General features: G+C 39.5%; 1 protein-coding gene across 2 annotated transcripts in view; it reads left to right on the top strand.

Moving 5' to 3' along the window:
• The window catches only part of ADAMTSL1 (ADAMTS like 1), a 935,024-nt gene that overhangs the window by 584,784 nt on the left and 330,795 nt on the right, over positions 1 to 19,445 (top strand). For both annotated transcript variants that reach the window (XM_046023640.1, XM_046023641.1), the window contains one exon: positions 8,757 to 8,802. In XM_046023640.1, coding sequence (XP_045879596.1) covers positions 8,757 to 8,802 — 46 coding nt within the window. The remainder of the gene's footprint in view (positions 1 to 8,756; positions 8,803 to 19,445) is intronic.

Raw genomic sequence — 19,445 nt, 5'->3', positions numbered from 1 at the left:
GTCTTTGCTCTCTTCTCAGGCTGATGTATTTTTCTTCACATAGGATCTTCTAGGTCTATCCATGTTGTTCCAAATGACAAGACCGCCTCCTTTGTTATGACTGCATAATATTCCATTGCATATATATATATATCACATTTTCTTCATCCATTCACCAGTTAGCGGATACTTAGGATGCTTCCCTATCTTTGCTATTATAAAAAATGCTGCATAGGGTGATAGGAGAAGAATAAATGAAATAAGATGGGATTGGGAGGGAGACAAACCATAAATGACTCTTAATCTCACAAAACAAACTGGGGGTTGCTGGGGAGAGGTGGGGTTGGGAGAGGGGGAGGGGGTTATGGACATTGGGGAGGGTATGTGCTATCGTGAGTGCTGTGAAATGTGTAAACCTGGCGATTCACAGACCTGTACCCCTGGGGATAAAAATACACTATATGTTTATTAAAAAAAAAAAATTGGAAGGGGAGGCAAACCATAAGAGACTATGGACTCTGAAAAACAACCTGAGGGTTTTGAAGGGGCGGGGGTGAGAGATTGGGGGAACCCGGTGGTGGGTACTAGGGAGGGCACGTATTGCATGGAGCACTGGGTGTTGTGCAAAAACAATGAATACTGTTATGCTGAAAAAAATAAATTAAGTAAAAAAAAATGCTGCAATAAACATAGGGATGCCTACATCTTTTCAAGTTAGTGTTTTAATTTTATTTGAGTAAATACTCAGTAGTGGAATTATTGAATCATACAGTATTTCTATTTTTAATTTTTTGAGGAAACGTCCTACTATTTTCTACAGTGGCTGCACCAGTTTACATTCCCACCAACAGAGCACAAGGGTTCTTTATTCTACATATCCTCACCAATACTTGTTATTTCTTGTCTTTTTTTAGTCATTCTGACGGTTATGAGGGGATATTTCATTGTGGTTTTGATTTGCATTTTTCTGATGATGAGTGATGTTGAGCATTTTCTCGTGTATCTGTTGGCCATCTGGATGTCTTCTTTGGAAAAATGTCTATTCAGGTTCTCTGCCCATGTTTTAGTTAGATTGTTGTGTTTTTTTTCCCTTCTTTCTCCCTTCCTTCCTTCTTCCTCCCTTCCTTCCTCCTTCCTTCCTTCCTTCCTTCCTTTCTGTTGAGTTATATAGATTCTTTCTATATTTTGGATATTAACCCCTTACTAGATATAGCATAAAAATTTTAAGGCATATGACATGTTGATTTGATGCATCTGTATATTGCAATATGACTGCCACTTTTGTTAATACCTCTCACATGTCACATAGTTATCATTTCTTTTCTGTGGTGGGAACTTTAGAGTTTATGATAGTTTTTTTTCTATAATCACCAGGCTGTGCATTAAATTTCCACCACTTACTTGTCTACCAGTTGCCAGTTTGTACCCTTAAACTACATTTCCCCAATTCCTACACACACACACACACACACACACACACACACACACACACAGTCCTTGGTAACTACCATTCTATTCTGTTTCTAGGTAGATACTTTTTGAAGAAGGGGTGGTGCTGAACTTGCTCCTCTTGCTGGGACTAAGCACCACACCAAGAAAGTTTCCTCATGAACCAGGCTCACTTTGATTCTGATGAAAGACATTCTAAATTGGAATTAAATAATAATGATTTAAAAATGTAAAACACTGAAGGCTTACTTTTCTTCAACAAAAGAGTGAAACAGAGCTAAAGGAAAGAAGAGAACATTGGGCTTGGGACACCCACCACTTAAATGTCCTCTGACTCCTTCTTCTCCCCCATGCAAGGTGTGATCACCGCCAACCATCTGTGATGTCCAGACTCTAGTTTTTCTAAACCCTAGGTTTTTATCACCGTGTTTGACCCATGGATGAGGACAATGAGCATCTGAGGACAGGTTTATACACAGTGTCCAGAGGTTCATGTAACTTCCTTCTTAATGACTAAGTTGATTGGTATCAAGTGTTGTTTCCTGAAAGAACCTCTTACAGTAATGTGTCTGTGGAAAATGAAAAGCGGCCCAATGGTGCATTTGTACTTGGTCCTCTTAAGTGTTCTCAGAATTTGTTATTCCTCTTGAGGTCTTTGTCAAAAAAAAAAAAAAAAAAAAAAAAAAAAAAAAAAAAAAAAAAACAACAAACCAGAAATGTAGAAGTGCTTTAACTGGGTCCTTGGGGACATCCTCTTGCAAGATAGTTCCAGTGGATACTGCAATGCTCTAATTGAAGTAAGAGAGGAAAACTAAGCTCTAGTACTACACAAAATCCTGGTTCCAGCTGTAAGTCTGCTTTTCTTGTCTAATCTATGCTCATTTTAGGATCCACAATCTAAAGGACCCAGAGTCCTTCCATCAGCTTGAACTGCTGATATGGTTTTATACCTGTTCTCTTGTGAAGAGTTCATGGTTTCCTTCCAGATAACTAAAAAGAGAGCATAAGAAGATGAACAGTCATATTTTAAAGTTCTTTGCCCCTGAGTCCATATTTGAGAGCCAGCAGGTATTCCAAGATATACTGTAACCTGCTTTGACTGAGCAGCCCTCTTTGGTTTTGGGAAAACAAAGGCAGACTTCATGAGCATTATTTTAAAATCCTGGAGGCTGAAACACAGTTACTACATTTTCCTGAGACTCTTTACTGTCACCAAGGGTGAGTCTGGTTATGTCCCCAGAAGAATCTGTTTGCTTAGGAGAAAATGAGAACAATTTTGAGGTAAAAATGGATGTGTTTTACTCATTTTTTTGTTTTTGTTTTTAGTGAGAGAGAAGTTGAATATGCCTCCCTCTTTTAATGACTTAAATTATATAAGTGGGAGGATGAGGAAGTAAGGGACCAACAAATTGCTAAAGCCGGGAAAGAGAGCTTTTAATTTTCCATGGTAATTCATCTCTTCTGTGGTTGTCAAATTATAGTAATTGAAACTAAGATATTGGGATTTTAAGAATTGGAAGAGTTTGGATGGTTTGTTTTGTGTTAATGAGAGACCAATAAAGTGTGCCTCAAGCTTACACTAATCTCATTATAAGTGAATTAAAGTCTGAATAATTCAGAAATAATAGCTTGTGATTGAGATGATTTCCATTTTTGAGAGGAGGAATTAAGTCAAAATTAATGGTTGGCTAGGACTAAAGTGCTAAAATAAGTAAGTACGTAAATAAATAAGGAACTTCCCATTACAAATCCAGTTTGGAATATATTTGAATATTTGCATTTTGTTCTTTCATACTTGAACCAGTTCTGAGTCCTTAACTGGTACAGTCCTCAGCTCACTAAACACAGCCCTGAAAGTTCTCTATAGTTTATGTCAAAAGGATGCATTTACTTAAAATCTTTGTTATCAGTGGACTATAACGTGCTTTGGAAACCATTTTGGATTGAAATTTCTGTTTGTTTTCGTTCCCAGAGGTGAATTTTATTTTGCTTAGATGTGAAGGAAACCACTTGGCTGTTTTAGTTAATGAACTGTTAAAGAAAGGAAGAAAATATTTTTTATTGCTTGACCCTCAAATGAGGCTTTTGTGCCCAGATAAATGCCTTGGATGAAGAAATTCACACTTGGCATGAATTAAATCCTTGTGGTTAGGAATAGTCACTTCATTAACTTAAATAAAATTTATATTCAGGTTTAATAAATTTGAACTTTTAAAACACATAAGCTTCTCTGCCCTGCAGTTCTTTTCATGTTACATTTCTGAGAGGTTCTCTTGGAGAGGTTCCCGATGCACACTGTGTGTGTAGGTATCTTTTACTTACTAAAAGTGAATTTACCAGAACTGAAGAGCAACTGATAAATTGATAATGATAACAATAAGGTGCAGTTAAGCCCCAGGCCAACTCTCTGCTTGGTTTCCCAGATTTAACCTAGTGTTAATATTTTACACATTTTTTTTAAGATTTTATTTATTTGTCAGAGAGAGTGAGCACAAGCAGGGGGAGCAGTGGGCAGGGGGAGTGGCAGGCTCTCCGCTGAGGAGAGCCAGAGGAGCCAGAGGCGGGACTCAATCCCAGGATCATGACCTTACCAGAAGGCAGACACCCAACCGACTACGCTACCCAGGTGCCCCAATATTTTACACCTCTTAAGCACATCTTGTTCTTTTTTTTTGTTGTTTTACATGCTCCAGAGTTAGATAAATCTGGGTTCCAGTCCCTGGTTCTCTCTCTTCTTCTTCTCTCTCTTCTCAATTTTCTCATCTATTAAATGGGAATAATAAAGAGAGTTGTCAGAAGCTTACTGATAATGTACACAGAATATGTAACCCTGGTCCAGATACCTACAGAAGAGACTCAATATATCATGGAGGCTAGAATTACTATTGTTACCCACAGTTTTATAATGTCTTTCAGTAATGAGGACCTTTTCAAAATCCAGCATTACCACTTTAAATCATATTTCAGTCAGTTAAATGAAATAAATAAATAAATAAAGTAATACTCTATAGTAAAGGTGAGGCTTAATTCAGGGGAAAATTATTTATAAATCAATATGAGGTATTAGACAATTATCAGACATTCTTTGAAAATTGCAGCAAGCATTTCTCCTTGTTTTGTGTTTTCTTTCTTGTGAAATAAGGATTTAAATCAGTCTTTTATATTATGTGCCTTCATCTCCTATTTTTCTTTTGTTTTTTACTTTAAAGATTTTATTTATTTATTTGACAGAGAGACAGCAAATGAGGGAATACAAGCAGTGGGAGTGGGAGAGGGAGAAGCAGGCTTCCCACTGAGCAGGGAGCCTAATGCGGGGCTCAATGTGGGACTCGATCCCAGGACACTGGGATCATGACCTGAGCCGAAGTAAGACACTTAACAACTGAGCCACCTAGGTGCCGCATCTCCTATTTTTCAAGGATGCTTTTAAAAACATGTGTTTGTGGTTGGAAATATATGGGGAAAGGCTAATTGAAGTTAATGAAGTGGGTATTTTTCTGCTTGTTTTGGTTTGATTTTTAGTAAGTGATATCTTGATAATATCTCCTTGGCATTTGAACAGAGCTTTTATAAATTATCTCAGCTTGTGATCACAACTTGGTGCCCACCATTCCAACATACATTAGACCTATGAGAGGGGTAAGACCTTGAGAGGGCAACAGACTTATGCAATGAGAAGAGCAAAGTCTATGACCTACATCTTCAAACTCCTAATTTAAAATTGTTTTCCATAAATGACTCTTAATCTCACAAAACAAACTGGGGGTTGCTGGGGGGAAGTGGGATTGGGAGAGGGGGAGCAGGCTATGGACATTGGGGAGGGGAGACGAACCATAAGAGACTATGGACTCTGAAAAACAACCTGAGGGTTTTGAAGGGTCAGGGGTGGGAGGTTGGGGGAACAGGTGGTGGGTGATGGGGAGGGCACGTTTTGCATGGAGCACTGGGTGTTGTGCAAAAAGAATGAATACTGTTACGCTGAAAAAATTAATAAAAAGGGGAAAAAATTGTTTTCATTATTCCTTTTGGGAGATAAGGCTAGGAAAAGAAAATAAAATTAGGTGAAAAGCATAGAGCCTTAAGGTCTTAATGATTAACACCAGAGTTCACTTTTTTAAAGCAAGAAGTCATTGTGTCTCCTCGGTTTTAAAACATTTGGTGGTTCCCTTTGTTGCCAAGTTCAAAATTAGAAGGTATTTCTCTCATCTGCAGTTCCCCATATAAACCCCCAACTCTAGCAAAACCAAGCCAGACCTTTTTATATGTCTATGCCTTTGCCTGTGGTTTCTTCTCTACATATTCTTAACCTTCTTTCCATATTTATTATATTTTTATAGCTATTATGCCATTGATTTATCAAATGTCTACATAATTCTTACTGTGTGCTAGGTACCACAGGAAGTGCTTCACAAATATTAACTCAGTTAATCTTCATGATAATTTCAGGAGATAAGAAATATAATTCCATTTTACAGATGATAAAACTGAGATATTGAAACTGCAGAAGAGGTCAAGACTCCAGAAAGAGGATTCTGGTTTCAAAGTGGGTGCTCTAAACTGTTACACCATGTCACCTATGAACTCTGAACTGCAAAACTGAAAAACTTACCACATTCAGCCAAGACCAGTGTCTAAATGGCATGCCACCTGAGGCCTCTGGGTTGTAGAATTCATCACCTTGCAAATTTACTATCAACTGGAGCCCCGTTACCATCTTTTTAGACTCAGAAATCAGGTGTATTTCATCAGTCATACCAAGAACAGATCCTTTTCTTGGAGGTGGGCTCACAATGACTTGGTCCATGAGATTAATGTTTCAAACTAGAATGCTAGTGTATTTATTAACTTACAATGAAAAATAGGACTACCACATGGACCAAAATACCCATGTCAGTATGACAAACAAAGTCTGCCTCTCAGCAGGCCTGAGAAACCAGATCATTCTTGGCAAGATGTTTGGTCAACATGGCATCATAATGAAGGGTATTCCTGTGATGAACAGAACATTCGTTGGCATCACCAAAATTAGCACGAGGCATCTATATCGTGATAGCAACAGCCTTGCCAATGGGACCTAGAGGACATGAAGTTCATTGACCTTTTGCCTGGGGCATTGCTAGGCGGGGCACTGCAACTATATATCGCCGTCATTCTCTTCTTTTCTATGATTGTAATGCCTGGCCAGCCCTTCCTTGCCTTTCCCACATTCTATTGTTAATGCATGTTAATAATGTCAGACTGGTCACAGTCAGGTCCTTAGGCCTGGGACCTTTCTATTTCTTGAAGATAGCCTTTGTGTAATTATATTTTCAGATGCTATTCTATTTTTGATAACATCCCCAAGACCTAATACATACTATCTAGCTTTTCTTTTCCTACCACTCATGTGGTTTTCTTAAGGCAAGGACAAAAATCATACTCATTCTTCTTTGTATTCTCAGAAGTAAGTGCATTGCCCAGCACATAGTAGCTCAGTGAACGTTTGCTGGATAAACAAGTAAATTAGGTAGTGGTGAATCCTTTTGATTATGAGCGTAAGCTCTGAAGCTGGATGGCCTGCCTTCAAATCTCAGCTCTACTACTTAACACTTGTGAGATTTGGGCAAGTTACTTAACGTTCCTGAGCTTCGGTTTTCTCATCTGTAAGATGGGTATAATAATAGTGCCCTATTTCCCAGGATTCTTGAAAGGATTAAATAAATTAATACATATAACAAACTTAGAAATATACCTGGGATTGCATAACTATCAGTTATTAGTATAATCATTCTCTCTGCATTTTATAATAAAATTTTACTTGTTTTGTAAAATAGTATGACTTATTTTACAAAGAGCAGAGTACTGCCGTCCTTGTTTTTAAGTGTCACCTTTGAATATTTAATAAAAAATTGGTTTGGTTCACAGAAATTGAGTAAAATGAACCTCCCATGTAGTGATGATTGGAGTACAGAATGATACAACTTTTATGGAACGCAATTTGGCAATATTTATCAAAAGCCTTATAAAAGCTCATTCCCTTTATTTCAGTAATTCCCCCTCTAGAAATTTATCTATCCTACAGCCATAGTGAGAAACTTAGATAAAACATACACATGGACATAGTTTATCACACTATCATTTATCAAACCCCTAATTGGAAATTACTTAAATGACAAGTCATGGAAGAATGCTTACACAAATTATGTTATCTCATTTAACGGAATATTATGTAGCTCTCAAAGCTGTGTCTTTAAAGTTATTTAACAGTGTGGGAAAATTCTTCCAAAAATTTTTAAGTGGAAAAACCAAACTACAAAATGGCATAGGTGATGTGATTTCCTCCACACTGAGAAGAAATCAATAAAATCAAAATAATAGGGATTATCCTCAAATGAGGGAATTCTGGGAGATTCTGTTTTTGTAAACTTTCTTTCCCAAAACCTCTACAATGACTGTGTATTTTATTTTTTTTTAATTAATTTATTTGACAGACAGAGATGACGAGTAGGCAGAGAGGCAGGCAGAGAGAGAGGGGGAAGCAGGCTCCCTGCCGAGCATGGAGCCTGATGTGGGGCTCGATCCCAGGACCCTGGGATCATGACCTGAGCTGAAGGCAGAGGCTTTAACCCACTGAACCACCCAGGCGCCCCATGACTGTGTATTTTAGAAGTAAAAATAATTCTTTAAGAACTATGAGTTTTCATGTCCTTATATGTGTAATTTTAAGACATGTTGAATATCCCATTTTTACCATATTCCAGACCTACCTTTGTTCAGTGAAACATCTCTTCAGTCTTATGCCAGAAATAATTAGGAAGGCAGGATTCATTTTCAGTAAATCTTGCATTAATATTTACTTGGTTAAATAAGCACTAACTGTAAGTACTTATTTTGAAAATTTCTGGAAGCAAAATGAATGCTTAGTTTCCGCCCTTATGGAGAAATCCATTTCCATGCACAACTTCTTGAGATCTGCTATTTAATATTTGATAGGAACTTTTCTAAGAATATTGTTACTCAGAAGAAAAGACTCTTACTTGTATTATGAGAAACTTGTTTTTATTTTTATTCTCTTTTTTTAAGGTTTTTTTCTTCATTTATTTGACAGACACAGCAAGAGAGGGAACACAAGCAGGGGGAGTGGGAGAGGGAGAAGCAGTCTTCTCGCTGAGCAGGAAGCCCGATGCGGGACTCGATTCCAGGACCCTGGGATCATGACCTGAACCAAAGGCAGACGCTTAACAATTGAGCCACCCAGGCACCCTGAAACTTGTTTTTATAAGCAAATAGATTCAATTTTGAGCCTTTCACAGGTAATAATGAATCTGTTTTTTCTTTTTGTCCCCTAGGAGCTGTGAGGGAAGAAATATCCGATATAGAACATGCAGTAATGTGGTAAGTGTTGAGCTTCTGTGACTGTGATAATGTATTTTTTTTAAAGCTTTGGAATAAAATTTATCTTAAAATTCAGTAAATGCAAACAAAATACTTGAAAAACAAACTTTTTTTAAACTACAGATAATGTATTTTTTAAGCAGTTTCATGTAGTCTGAACAAGAAATCAGTTAGTGTTTCTCTAAGTTATTTATCTCACCCTATAGTGATGATGCAGCCTTAAAAAAATAGGTATCTTTAATGTTCCTCAATATAAACTTTCAACTGAAACTAACTAGACTATTTCAAAATAGGGACTCTGTTCTGTACTTCTTCTCTGCTTTCTGACTTTTCACATCTAAGTCTCTTGAGAACCAATAAGAGGAATGATAAAAAGGAAACTACTGGGGTCTTGTGAAATAAGTATTAGTTGATCAAACTCAGATTTGACAAGTTCATTTATTCATTCAACAAATACTGTTCCATGCCAACTCTGTGTGAGGCACTACACTCGTACAAGGAAAAATGACATGTGGTCACTGTCTGGAAACATCTGTGATAAAGTAAGAGATGCAGAGAGAGAAGATAGATGTGCACATAACCACATTCTAGCACAAAGTATGACAAATGCTCTAAGAAAGGGATAAAATTCTTTGTGGGTTAAAAATGGAGAGACATCTAAAGGGTCCTCAAGGAAAAAAGGTTTTAGATGGGGCTTAGAGGACCAGGAGGGCTGTGACGGATCCACAATGAGTGTGAGGGGGTGATGGTCAGTCCAAGTAAAGGGGACACAGAATCTTGAAGGTGTGCTCTGCATATAAATTTGGATAGGACTGTGCCTAGCAGTATGGAAGAAAATAATTGAAAAATATTTTGAGGTTACACCTTGAATGAGTTTGAATGCTAGTCTTCCAGGCTTATATTAGTTCAGTGAATGATGGGGGATCACTAGAGGCTTTAGAGCAAGAGGATGGTATTGTAGTTTCTTTCACTTCACTTCAGGAAGATTAATTTTGTAATGATATGAGGGATGTTCTGGAACAGGAAATGGATGGGGAGCCGGATGCAATCAGGTCTTAAACCAGGAGGAAATAGATGAAAGAGATAAAAATCAAGGTCACTTTGCAAGACCTAACAAGCAATTTAAATTAGAAAGATGAGTTGAGGTGAGAATAAAGGAAACAGAGGTGTGTACAAATTTTGAGCTCTTGCATTAGCCCATGTCTGTTAGAATAGCTCTTTCCTCACTATCTACATGACTGGCCTTTTCCTTATTCCAGTCATCTCAAATGTCACCTCCTCAGAGAGGTTTCCTTGGTCACCTCATCTGATAGCTTGTCCCACTGCCCAAACCCATGTCTCACAGCAACCTGGCTTCCTTTGCAGCACTTTGACTTTCTTTGTAGCGCTAGTCTTTACCAAAATTTATATTCTTTGATTATTTGTCTCTTTTCTGTTTTCCTACTCAAGAATTCAAACTCTATGGCTAGGAGCCTCATATATTACTTTGTCCCCTTTATCGCCACATGCCTGGAACTGTTGACTCACACATATTAAGCATACGATAGAAATTTGCTGAATTTAAATGAATAGTCAGGCTTCTGAAAGAATGGTGGATACCACGATCAAAACTAGGAACATTGGGAGGAGGTTTGGGAGAGGGAAATGACAAGTTTGGTTTAAGGACCCTATGGAGTATGACATGCAGGCTGGACTTGTAGGTGGTATAGTCAGCTGTGCGATGGGGATTTGATCTCGGGAAAGGGATCAAGGCACGAGCCATAGAAACGCAAATAAGACGTAATAAAATTTGAAGATTGGGAAGCAGTTCCTTAGGTAGAGCATGTAAAATCGTAAGAGGAGAGAAGCTCTGTATTGAGATAGAAAGAAAAAGAATGCCAAGTAAACCACAAAGGGCACCATGAGAGAAGTAGCAGAAGAAATAAGAATGCCTGATCAATGTTGCCAATAGGTTGAACACTGAAAAAAAAGCCTGCTGGGGCAATGGTTTCTATGGTGTATTAGGAACAAAAAATCAAGATCACAGCGGCTAAAAAAGAATATCAATGGGAAAATGGAGTCGATGGGTATAAGCTATTCTTAGTATTCACAGAAGCATCTCATCGTCTGTGGAGTCCCATAAAGGTAGGTGGGTAATTGGTCTGTTAGCAATGAGTAAATCTTGAGAGATAAGTTGACCTAAAGGAGAGACTGATCATCTGAGGAGATGAAGGGATACTTCCTGCCCCAGGTCCCAAAGGAGACAGTAGGTGACAAGAAAGAGGTATCTTGGGGCACCTGGGTGGCTCAGTGGGTTAAACCTCTGCCTTCGGCTCAGGTCATGATCCCAGGGTCCTGGGATCGAGCCCCGCGTCTGGTTCTCTGCTCAGCGGGGAGCCTGCTTCCTCCTCTCTCTCTGGATGCTTCTCTGCCTACTTGTGATCTCTCTGTCAAATAAATAAATACAATCTTAAAAACAAAAAAAAAAGAAAGAAAGACAGAGGAATCTTGGTAAAGAAAAAGACCATAGGCTTCACTCTGAGAAAATAGAAGCCAACTGAGAGAGGAAGCATGAGGAACTAGAAAGATTTTGAAGAAACGTTGAGGCTGCTCGGGATACACAGTCTCAAGCTTCTCTGTAGAGTTTTCTCCATCACTTGCCTAAAGTGGAGGAGGTGAGTTGAACTTAAAGACGTAAGCATGAAGAGCCACGACAGCCCTGGGGGAATCAAGTGGAAACCATCAAAACAAACAGGGAATGGTTGGGTGGCAAAGAGGGGTTCAGCTGAGGCCAAAAAGCTTGATCTGACAGAGAACAAGGGGAGAAGGGTGTTAGGACTTAGTCCAGTGGAACAGCGAGGCACTGGGGCAGGAATAGAGAAAACTGGCCTTAGAGGTCACCTGCGGACACAGTACAGATGAGATAGGCTGAGAGAGAGACCAAGATGAATGAAAAGTATATATATATATATACATATATATATATATATATATATGTATTTTTTTTTTAACCCCCAACCAGGGAGAGAGTGTATGCAACTAGAAGGCATGATCATTGGGAGTCAGAGTTATTTTTCAGTTGAAAATTTTGCCTAGTTCATTTCTTTATTTCCACTGAGGATACTAGGAACTGCATAGGTTCAACTGCCAGTTGGTTAAAAGAATTAAATCTGTAGTTCTTGAATTTTGAAAAAAAAATGGTATTGACAGAGTTTGTTTAGAAATGGTATAAAAGAATGATTAATAGAAATATACTTTAGCTCATTGGTTTTCTTTATTATCCTTTTTAATGTAGTGATATCTTATATATCAGCGTTCTTTTTTTAAACTACCATGATTTTATTTAAGAATCTCCATAATGTCCATTCGGGTTCTTTAGAGCTTTAAAAGTAATGGACAGGATCCAAACTCTCCTAAGTAGATGAATGCCTAAAGCATCATGAGCAGATGTCTGCCTACCCTTTCCTTAAAGCTCTTCAGAAGCAGCCTACAATTTCCTTCCTATCATTATGAGCATTCTCGTGGACAGATGGAGGCTGAGACTCTGACCTAATTTTATTTAAAACCCATTGCGTTACCTGCGCCAACTCTTTATAGCTTGTAGAATCAAACTGACCCTGAGTCTTATTATGAGAATCTGAAGTTTTCAAATCATTTGAAGCTTATTATTTTTTTTTTCTGGCTTTTGGCCATGACAGAAGCAGCATTGCCAAAAAAACAAACGAAAAATCCCTTAAGAAAGAATCTTTTCATAATCACGTTCCAGTTTCTCAAACTAAGAAGTTCAGGGCAATTCAGTTAAATATTCTGCTTTTAAAAATAAATACTTGTTTTGGAAAAACTCAAGGGTCTCTTGTTAGCTAAGCCTCCAGGGTCAGTCCTTAATTCCTGACAGCTTCCTGAGGCTTTTCTGACCCTCTTCTCCACCGATTCACTCTCTTTTCCTATTCTTTGTAGGTGCCACATAGGACATTTCTTTAGGTTCTTATTCTCCGAGGCCGAGGAGGAGAAAACATCTCCTCGCTTTTCTAATTTTTCTGTGTTACCTGAAAAATCAGTTCATGCACTTTGATGGTTTCCTTGTTAATCACTCTACAGACAGGGTGTGTTAATAAAGAAAGTTTCCATGATGTTTGCCTAGTTCTCGTAGTCATGCTACCTTCTTTTTTTTTTTTTTTAAGATTTTATTTATTTATTTGAGAGAGAGAGCATGAGAAGGAGGAGGGGCAGAGGGAGAGGAAGAAACAGGCTCCCCGCTGAGCAGGGAGTTCTATGTGGGACTCTATCCCGGGATCTTAAAATCATGACCTGAACCAAAGGCAGATGCTTAACCGACTGAGCCACCCGGGCACCCCCATGCTACCTTCTACTATTTCTAGCTGTTCCAAGTAGACTATTTTAATTTCTAAAGACATAGAGCATCCAACGTTTCCCATTTCACAGTCCCAGTTCCCTTGTAGGAAAATGGCAGGGCCGTCTCTCCCTAGAAGGAAAGATTAAGGTTACTATTGGGAAAAACAAGAGGTGTCAACTAGCAAACCACTCAAGTGGGTCATTTAGGTCTCAGATCTTCCCTGGCACCCCTCAGAAAGGTTTCCTTAGGTCACATCTTCATGCTTATTCAAATTAGACCTCAAATCTGGGCCCCTTAATCTTAAGTAGGCATATTAAATTGACTTTCAGAGTGTTTAGATTAATATCGTGTTACTTAAGAACTGTTTCTTTATCACCATCCTTAATCTTCACAAGAGTTGGCATTTAGGAAACAGTGACCACCATGAGCAACGTAGTTGATGGGACTCAAGTTCTTTATCAAGGTCTTATTGCTCCACTACCACATTTTACTATTCTTAAAAAAAAAAAAGTCTCTAATACTAAAGTTGGGAAACCACATTTCTATATCTCTTCTAGAAATCTTCCAGAGGTGAGTAGGCAGGGATTTCTGGGCTAAGAGGTCAGGAAAGATCCATGTCTGGTTTTCTCCCTAGTGTATACCCAGTGTCTAGCACGAAGTAGTTAACAACTGCTTCTGAAACAGTGTGTCAGGGGACATAGCCACCTGATAGGGCTGCCCTGGGATATTTTAAATATTTCAGAGGAACCACAGCAATTCTTGACATGTGCTGGGCACTATGCAAGCTACTAGATCGTGCTATGTTCCTTTCTGTAACATCTTTGCCCCATACCCAGTTCTCCTGAAGCTTTGATTAAAAGCAGGGACTGTGAGGGATGCCTGGATGGCTCAGTCCATTAAGCCCCTGCCTTCAGCTCAAGTCATGAATCTAGGGTTCTGGGATCGAGCCCCGCATTGGGCTCCCTGCTCCATGGGGAGCCCGTTTCTCCCTCTCCTTCTGCCTGCTGCTCCCCCTGCCTGTGCTCTCTCTCCCCCATCTCTTGCTGTCTAAATAAATAAATAAATAAATAAAATCTTTTTTTAAAAAACAAGTACTGTGAGAAAATCAACATGGTACTGGAGAGGGCCACTGAGGGTGGCATTGTCCAATCCGATTTCATACATTGAGAAGTTTTGCAGTACTCAACAAGTGCAAACTTACCAAGAGTAAGTAAACCTTACTTACTCTTATTAAAGGTTATTTATGAGTGAAATAAAAGCTAATTTTTCTTTAAAAAAAAAAATATATATATATATACACACCCCCAAATAGCTACTAAGTCACTAAGATGCAAATACCTATTGAGTTGTTTGGACCTAATGACTTAATCGATGGAATTGCTGAGGTATGACAAGGGCTATGAACAGATGAAGCTTAGCAACCTCTATCACATGGTGGGCATTCAACACATCTGGTGAATGAATGATGAAATCCTAAATAACAAAACATTTGAGTGGAGCATTTCCAAAATGATAGGAATGTTTCCAGGCTACAATGGGAAAGAGTGTTATAAAAAATGGAAATAGGGTTTGTTGAACAATTTCTGCTGTGACCCACTGTGTCCCACGCACTTTTTCTAGGCACTGGGGTATCTTAGCTACAGAGAAAGGTAAGCCCCTGTTCTCATGAAACTTACTCTCTATTGCGAGAAAGCAGATTATAAACAAATAAAGTGTGACAATTTCAGAGTGAACAATTCTGAAGGAAATCAAGCAGGGATGGCATAAAGACCGACATGGGGGAAGCTGCTGTGTGTGTGTGTGGGGGGGGGGGGGTTGCGTAGTCAGAAAATTCTCTCTGACCTGACCTTGTGGCCGCATTAGTACTTGTGAAGGGGGAGGCATGAACTAACCCAGTTTCTTGAGGCTCTGGTAGGTCAGTTTATGAGGAATGGTACCAGGTATGGTGCAGGGAAAGAGGTGCTTATCTGTGCTGAGGAGCCTGAATGTATTCCCAAGTGTCATTCTATAAGGGGCATTTGTATCTTCTGACTAAGGGCGATGGGCATTGTTTGCAAGAGGACCAGGAGGCTGACAGGAAGGGGATTGCTCTAATCACCCCTGCCTGTGTATTTCTCTTCTCTCTTCTCCTAGTCCCTAGAGCTGGTCAGACTCAGACTGAAATACATGAAAGGCAGTGGAAGGTTCTCTTAACCTCAAGTAACACATTTCTTACCTGAGAAAGAAATTCTGAGGGAAAGAATGTTGGTTTCTTCCTAATAAATGTTCAAAACCCTCCCTCTACTCCAGGGGGCTTCCAGAGAGAGTTCTGGGCATCCAGAGTAGTCCTCCACAAGGCTGACTAGACTAGGGAGCACTGGACCTAAGAACCGTGCTTCCTGCAGGATCCATTCATGATTCCCTCCTTAATGATCCACCTAGCTACAGAGCAGGAATTTTCCTTTTACAGTAATCTTCCCTGAGAAAGGGAGCACTCTCAATTTAAACTCTGACAGCACATGTCTCTCCCAAGTAACTTTATTAGGACTTCAGTTGTAAGTTAATATGACAAAATTGGGGCCAGCCTCTTCTATCCTCACCCATGTGCGTTTAGCCTTGTAATGGCCATCTCTGAGAGGTCATGGAGGTGTGTGGCTAGGAACTGAGAGCGACTTCAAGGGCACACTTCATTTTTCAACCCATGGACATGAAGGACTACAAAAATAGTAATCTCTCAGTGGGCTGCCACTTAGCAGTTACGTGCTTTTGAAACAAAATTCGTTCATCTCTGTTTTGTTACCTGTAAAAATCCCCGTCTTACATATATCCAAAGAATGTTTGTTAATACAGTGTCTGTGGTAACTGAAAAATTGGAAACAAATAGAAGGGGGCTGGTTAAATAAACTGTGGTACATCCATATCATGGAAACTCTACAGTCACTAAAAAGCATTAAGTTGGGTCTCTCTGTACAAGCCTGTAAAGTTTTCCCAAGACATAGTAAGTGTGAAGGAAGCAGGTTGTGGAGTAGTATCTTTAATATGATCTCAGTCAGTTTTTAAAAGTCTCCAAACTGAGGTATGCTTTGGGTATGTGGCATACCGTAAGGTCTTGAAGGACCATATCAAGCTGATCACAGTGATGACATTATGCAGAGAGAGGTTTTGAGTAACCTAAGGACTTTCTTTTTTTTATTCTGTATACCTTCGTAGTACTTTAGGTCTTTTACAATGAACGCATGTATTCTTCTCTTACAGGTATAAGTTTAAAAATATAGAAAAGAAAATGAGGTCAGGACAAAGTAGTCTGAGAGTCATGGAATATATATATTTATTTTTTAAACTTTGGGGAAAAAATATTCACAGTTTTTCTGAGGGTTACGTGTGGAAACATCTAAAACACAGGGAGCATGCTCAGTAACTTTGGCTCTGCCCTCCCTCAGTCTCTCTGTTCAATTCCCCCTTTCTGCAGCAAAGTACTCTTTCCAGGAGAATACCCTATTTATAAAAGTGAAAATTAGATCACTCTAAATTCCTGAAGGTCGGCCTCACTGTGTGATGTCATGGAGAATTTTTCTTGATCATTTTACCAAATAAATAGGTTCCAGGTATCCTGGAACAAGAATATTAGTCCTCCATGAACAGACATTTCTGCAAAGAAGACATCCAGATGGCCAACAGACACATGAAAAAGTGCTCCACGTCACTCGGCATCAGGGAAATACAAATCAAAACCACAATGAGATATCACCTCACACCAGTCAGAATGGCTAAAATTAACAAGTCAGGAAATGACAGATGCTGGAGAGGATGTGGAGAAAGGGGAACCCTCCTCCACTGTTGGTGGGAATGCAAGCTGGTGCAACCACTCTGGAAAACAGCATGGAGGTTCCTCAAAATGTTGAAAATAGAACTACCCTATGACCCAGCAATTGCACTACTGGGTATTTACCCTAAAGATACAAACATAGTGATCCGAAGGGGCACGTGTACCCGAATGTTTATAGCAGCAATGTCTACAATAGCCAGACTATGGAAAGAACCTAGATGTCCATCAACAGATGAATGGATCAAGAAGATGTGGTATATATACACAATGGAATACTATGCAGCCATCAAAAGAAATGAAATCTTGCCATTTGCGACGACGTGGATGGAACTAGAGCGTATCATGCTTAGTGAAATAAGTCAATCGGAGAAAGACAACTATCATATGATCTCCCTGATATGAGGACATGGAGAAGCAACATGGGGGGGTAGGGGGATAGGAGAAGAATAAATGAAACAAGATGGGATTGGGAGGGAGACAAACCATAAATGACTCTTAATCTCACAAAACAAACTGGGGGTTGCTGGGGGGAGGTGGGATTGGGAGAGGGGGTGCGGGCTATGGACATTGGGGAGGGGAGGCGAACCATAAGAGACTATGGACTCTGAAAAACAACCTGAGGGTTTTGAAGGGTCAGGGGTGGGAGGTTGGGGGAACAGGTGGTGGGTGATGGGGAGGGCACGTTTTGCATGGAGCACTGGGTGTTGTGCAAAAAGAATGAATACTGTTACGCTGAAAAAAAAATAAATAAATAAAAAGGAAAAAAAAAAAAAAAAAAAAAAAAAGAATATTAGTCCTCATCTCTGGCAGAAGTGCAGGATTATAATGCCCCTTCCTGTGGATGAAGTATAGGAAAACAGACTTTTTTAAAGATTTCTTTATTTATTTGAGAGAGAGAGAGAGAGAGCACATGCATGCATAGGGGGAGGGGCGGAAGGTGAGAGAGACTCTCTGCTGAGCAGGGAGCCCCACCCAGGGCTCGATCTCAAGACCCTGAGATCTCAACCTGAGCTGAAATCAAGAGTCTGATGCTTAACTGACTGACTGAGCCACACAGGCGCCCTAGAAAACAGACTGTCTACACAGTGCCCACTCCATAGGCTGAACAATTATGTCTCTGGCAGCTTTATCGCTTGGCCGGTCTTTGGCCAGACAAATGCTTGGTTGGAACTGCTATGTATTCTCAGAAACATATCCCAGCAGACCAATCAATATCCCTCCCCAACGAGTCTAACTTCCCACAAAGCTAGAATGAATGTAGAATGGTGACTTAACTACTTGCAGGGCTTTATGGTTTGTGTGTGTGTGTGTTTTTTCCTTTCAACATTGAGAATCACTATTGCTGAGACAAAAGGATGTTCTTTAGGGAATACATTTTCAGGGACATATTGATTTTCCTGATGTGGATCATAATTCTATTTATGCTGAAATTAGTAACAAAGGAAAATAATAAAAATAATAAAATGTAATATTAATAATATTAATAAAATATTAATATTAAATAAAAATAATATTAATAATATAAATAATAAAAAGGGGGGCAAGTAGTGATAAGGGACTTGTATTGTTTCCCTGTAGACAGAGTTCCTGTCCAACCTCTGTCAGCATGAGCGCTAAGTAAGTTTAAGCAGCCGGCTAATGAATTCATCTCTAAAGCACAAGGATACAGCATGCCATGTGGATAACCAGAGGTTGATTTGGGCTCAGAACACATCATTTCTCTTTCAATAGTTCAATGCTGAGCCTTTAGAATTAAATGGTTGAAGATATCTGCAGCAATTACTCCAGGAAAAAAAAAAAAGCCCTCATACTTTATGACGAACTGTTTTATCATTTGTGGCATAAAGAAATAAACATTTTTTTAATGATTCACAGATTCCTTCATTTGGTGGATCTGGTGGATATAGATCTCTCTGCAGTGCTTGCTGCCAGGCAACCAGCCAAGTTTTTTTGGGATTTTTCCCTCCCCATCGGGTTGGGCCCTTCTGCTTTTCTTCTCCCCTAGGCCTTCTTTTGACTGCTGCACACAGTTCTTTTCTTTTTAATGCTTTTCCTGACATGTCTTTATCGGACCCCTCTGAAGTCTCTCTCTACTTTTCCTTTCTCCTTAATGTGTTCCCTTAATGTGTTTCTTAGCCTCTGCCTCAACTTTTTACTCTCTGGAAGGGGGGGTGACATGAACATGACTCCAACACGGGCTGGGTAGCTCATCATTGCTCACTCTGTGGTTGGGCAAGTTCTTTGGACGACTCACAGCCCCAGTTTTCTCAATCATGAAGTGGCAAAAGAGGCGTGTTCACTTCCCAGTACTCCTGTACAACAATCCGTGCAGTGGTGTAACCGCATGGGAGACCCGCCATGAATTCTTGATCCTTCTGCCACCTTCTGTTGGCGAAGACCTACCGGTCTTCGAGCTAAGTTCCTCAGCTGGGGATGATTTTGCCCTCATCCCTAACTCAAGATAACATGAAGATCTCCAAATCATTGGGGAAAATACAAAAGGAA

Source organism: Meles meles, chromosome 11, assembly GCF_922984935.1.
Source record: "Meles meles chromosome 11, mMelMel3.1 paternal haplotype, whole genome shotgun sequence".
NCBI lineage: Eukaryota > Metazoa > Chordata > Mammalia > Carnivora > Mustelidae > Meles > Meles meles.
This window is presented reverse-complemented; position numbering and strand designations above follow the sequence as displayed.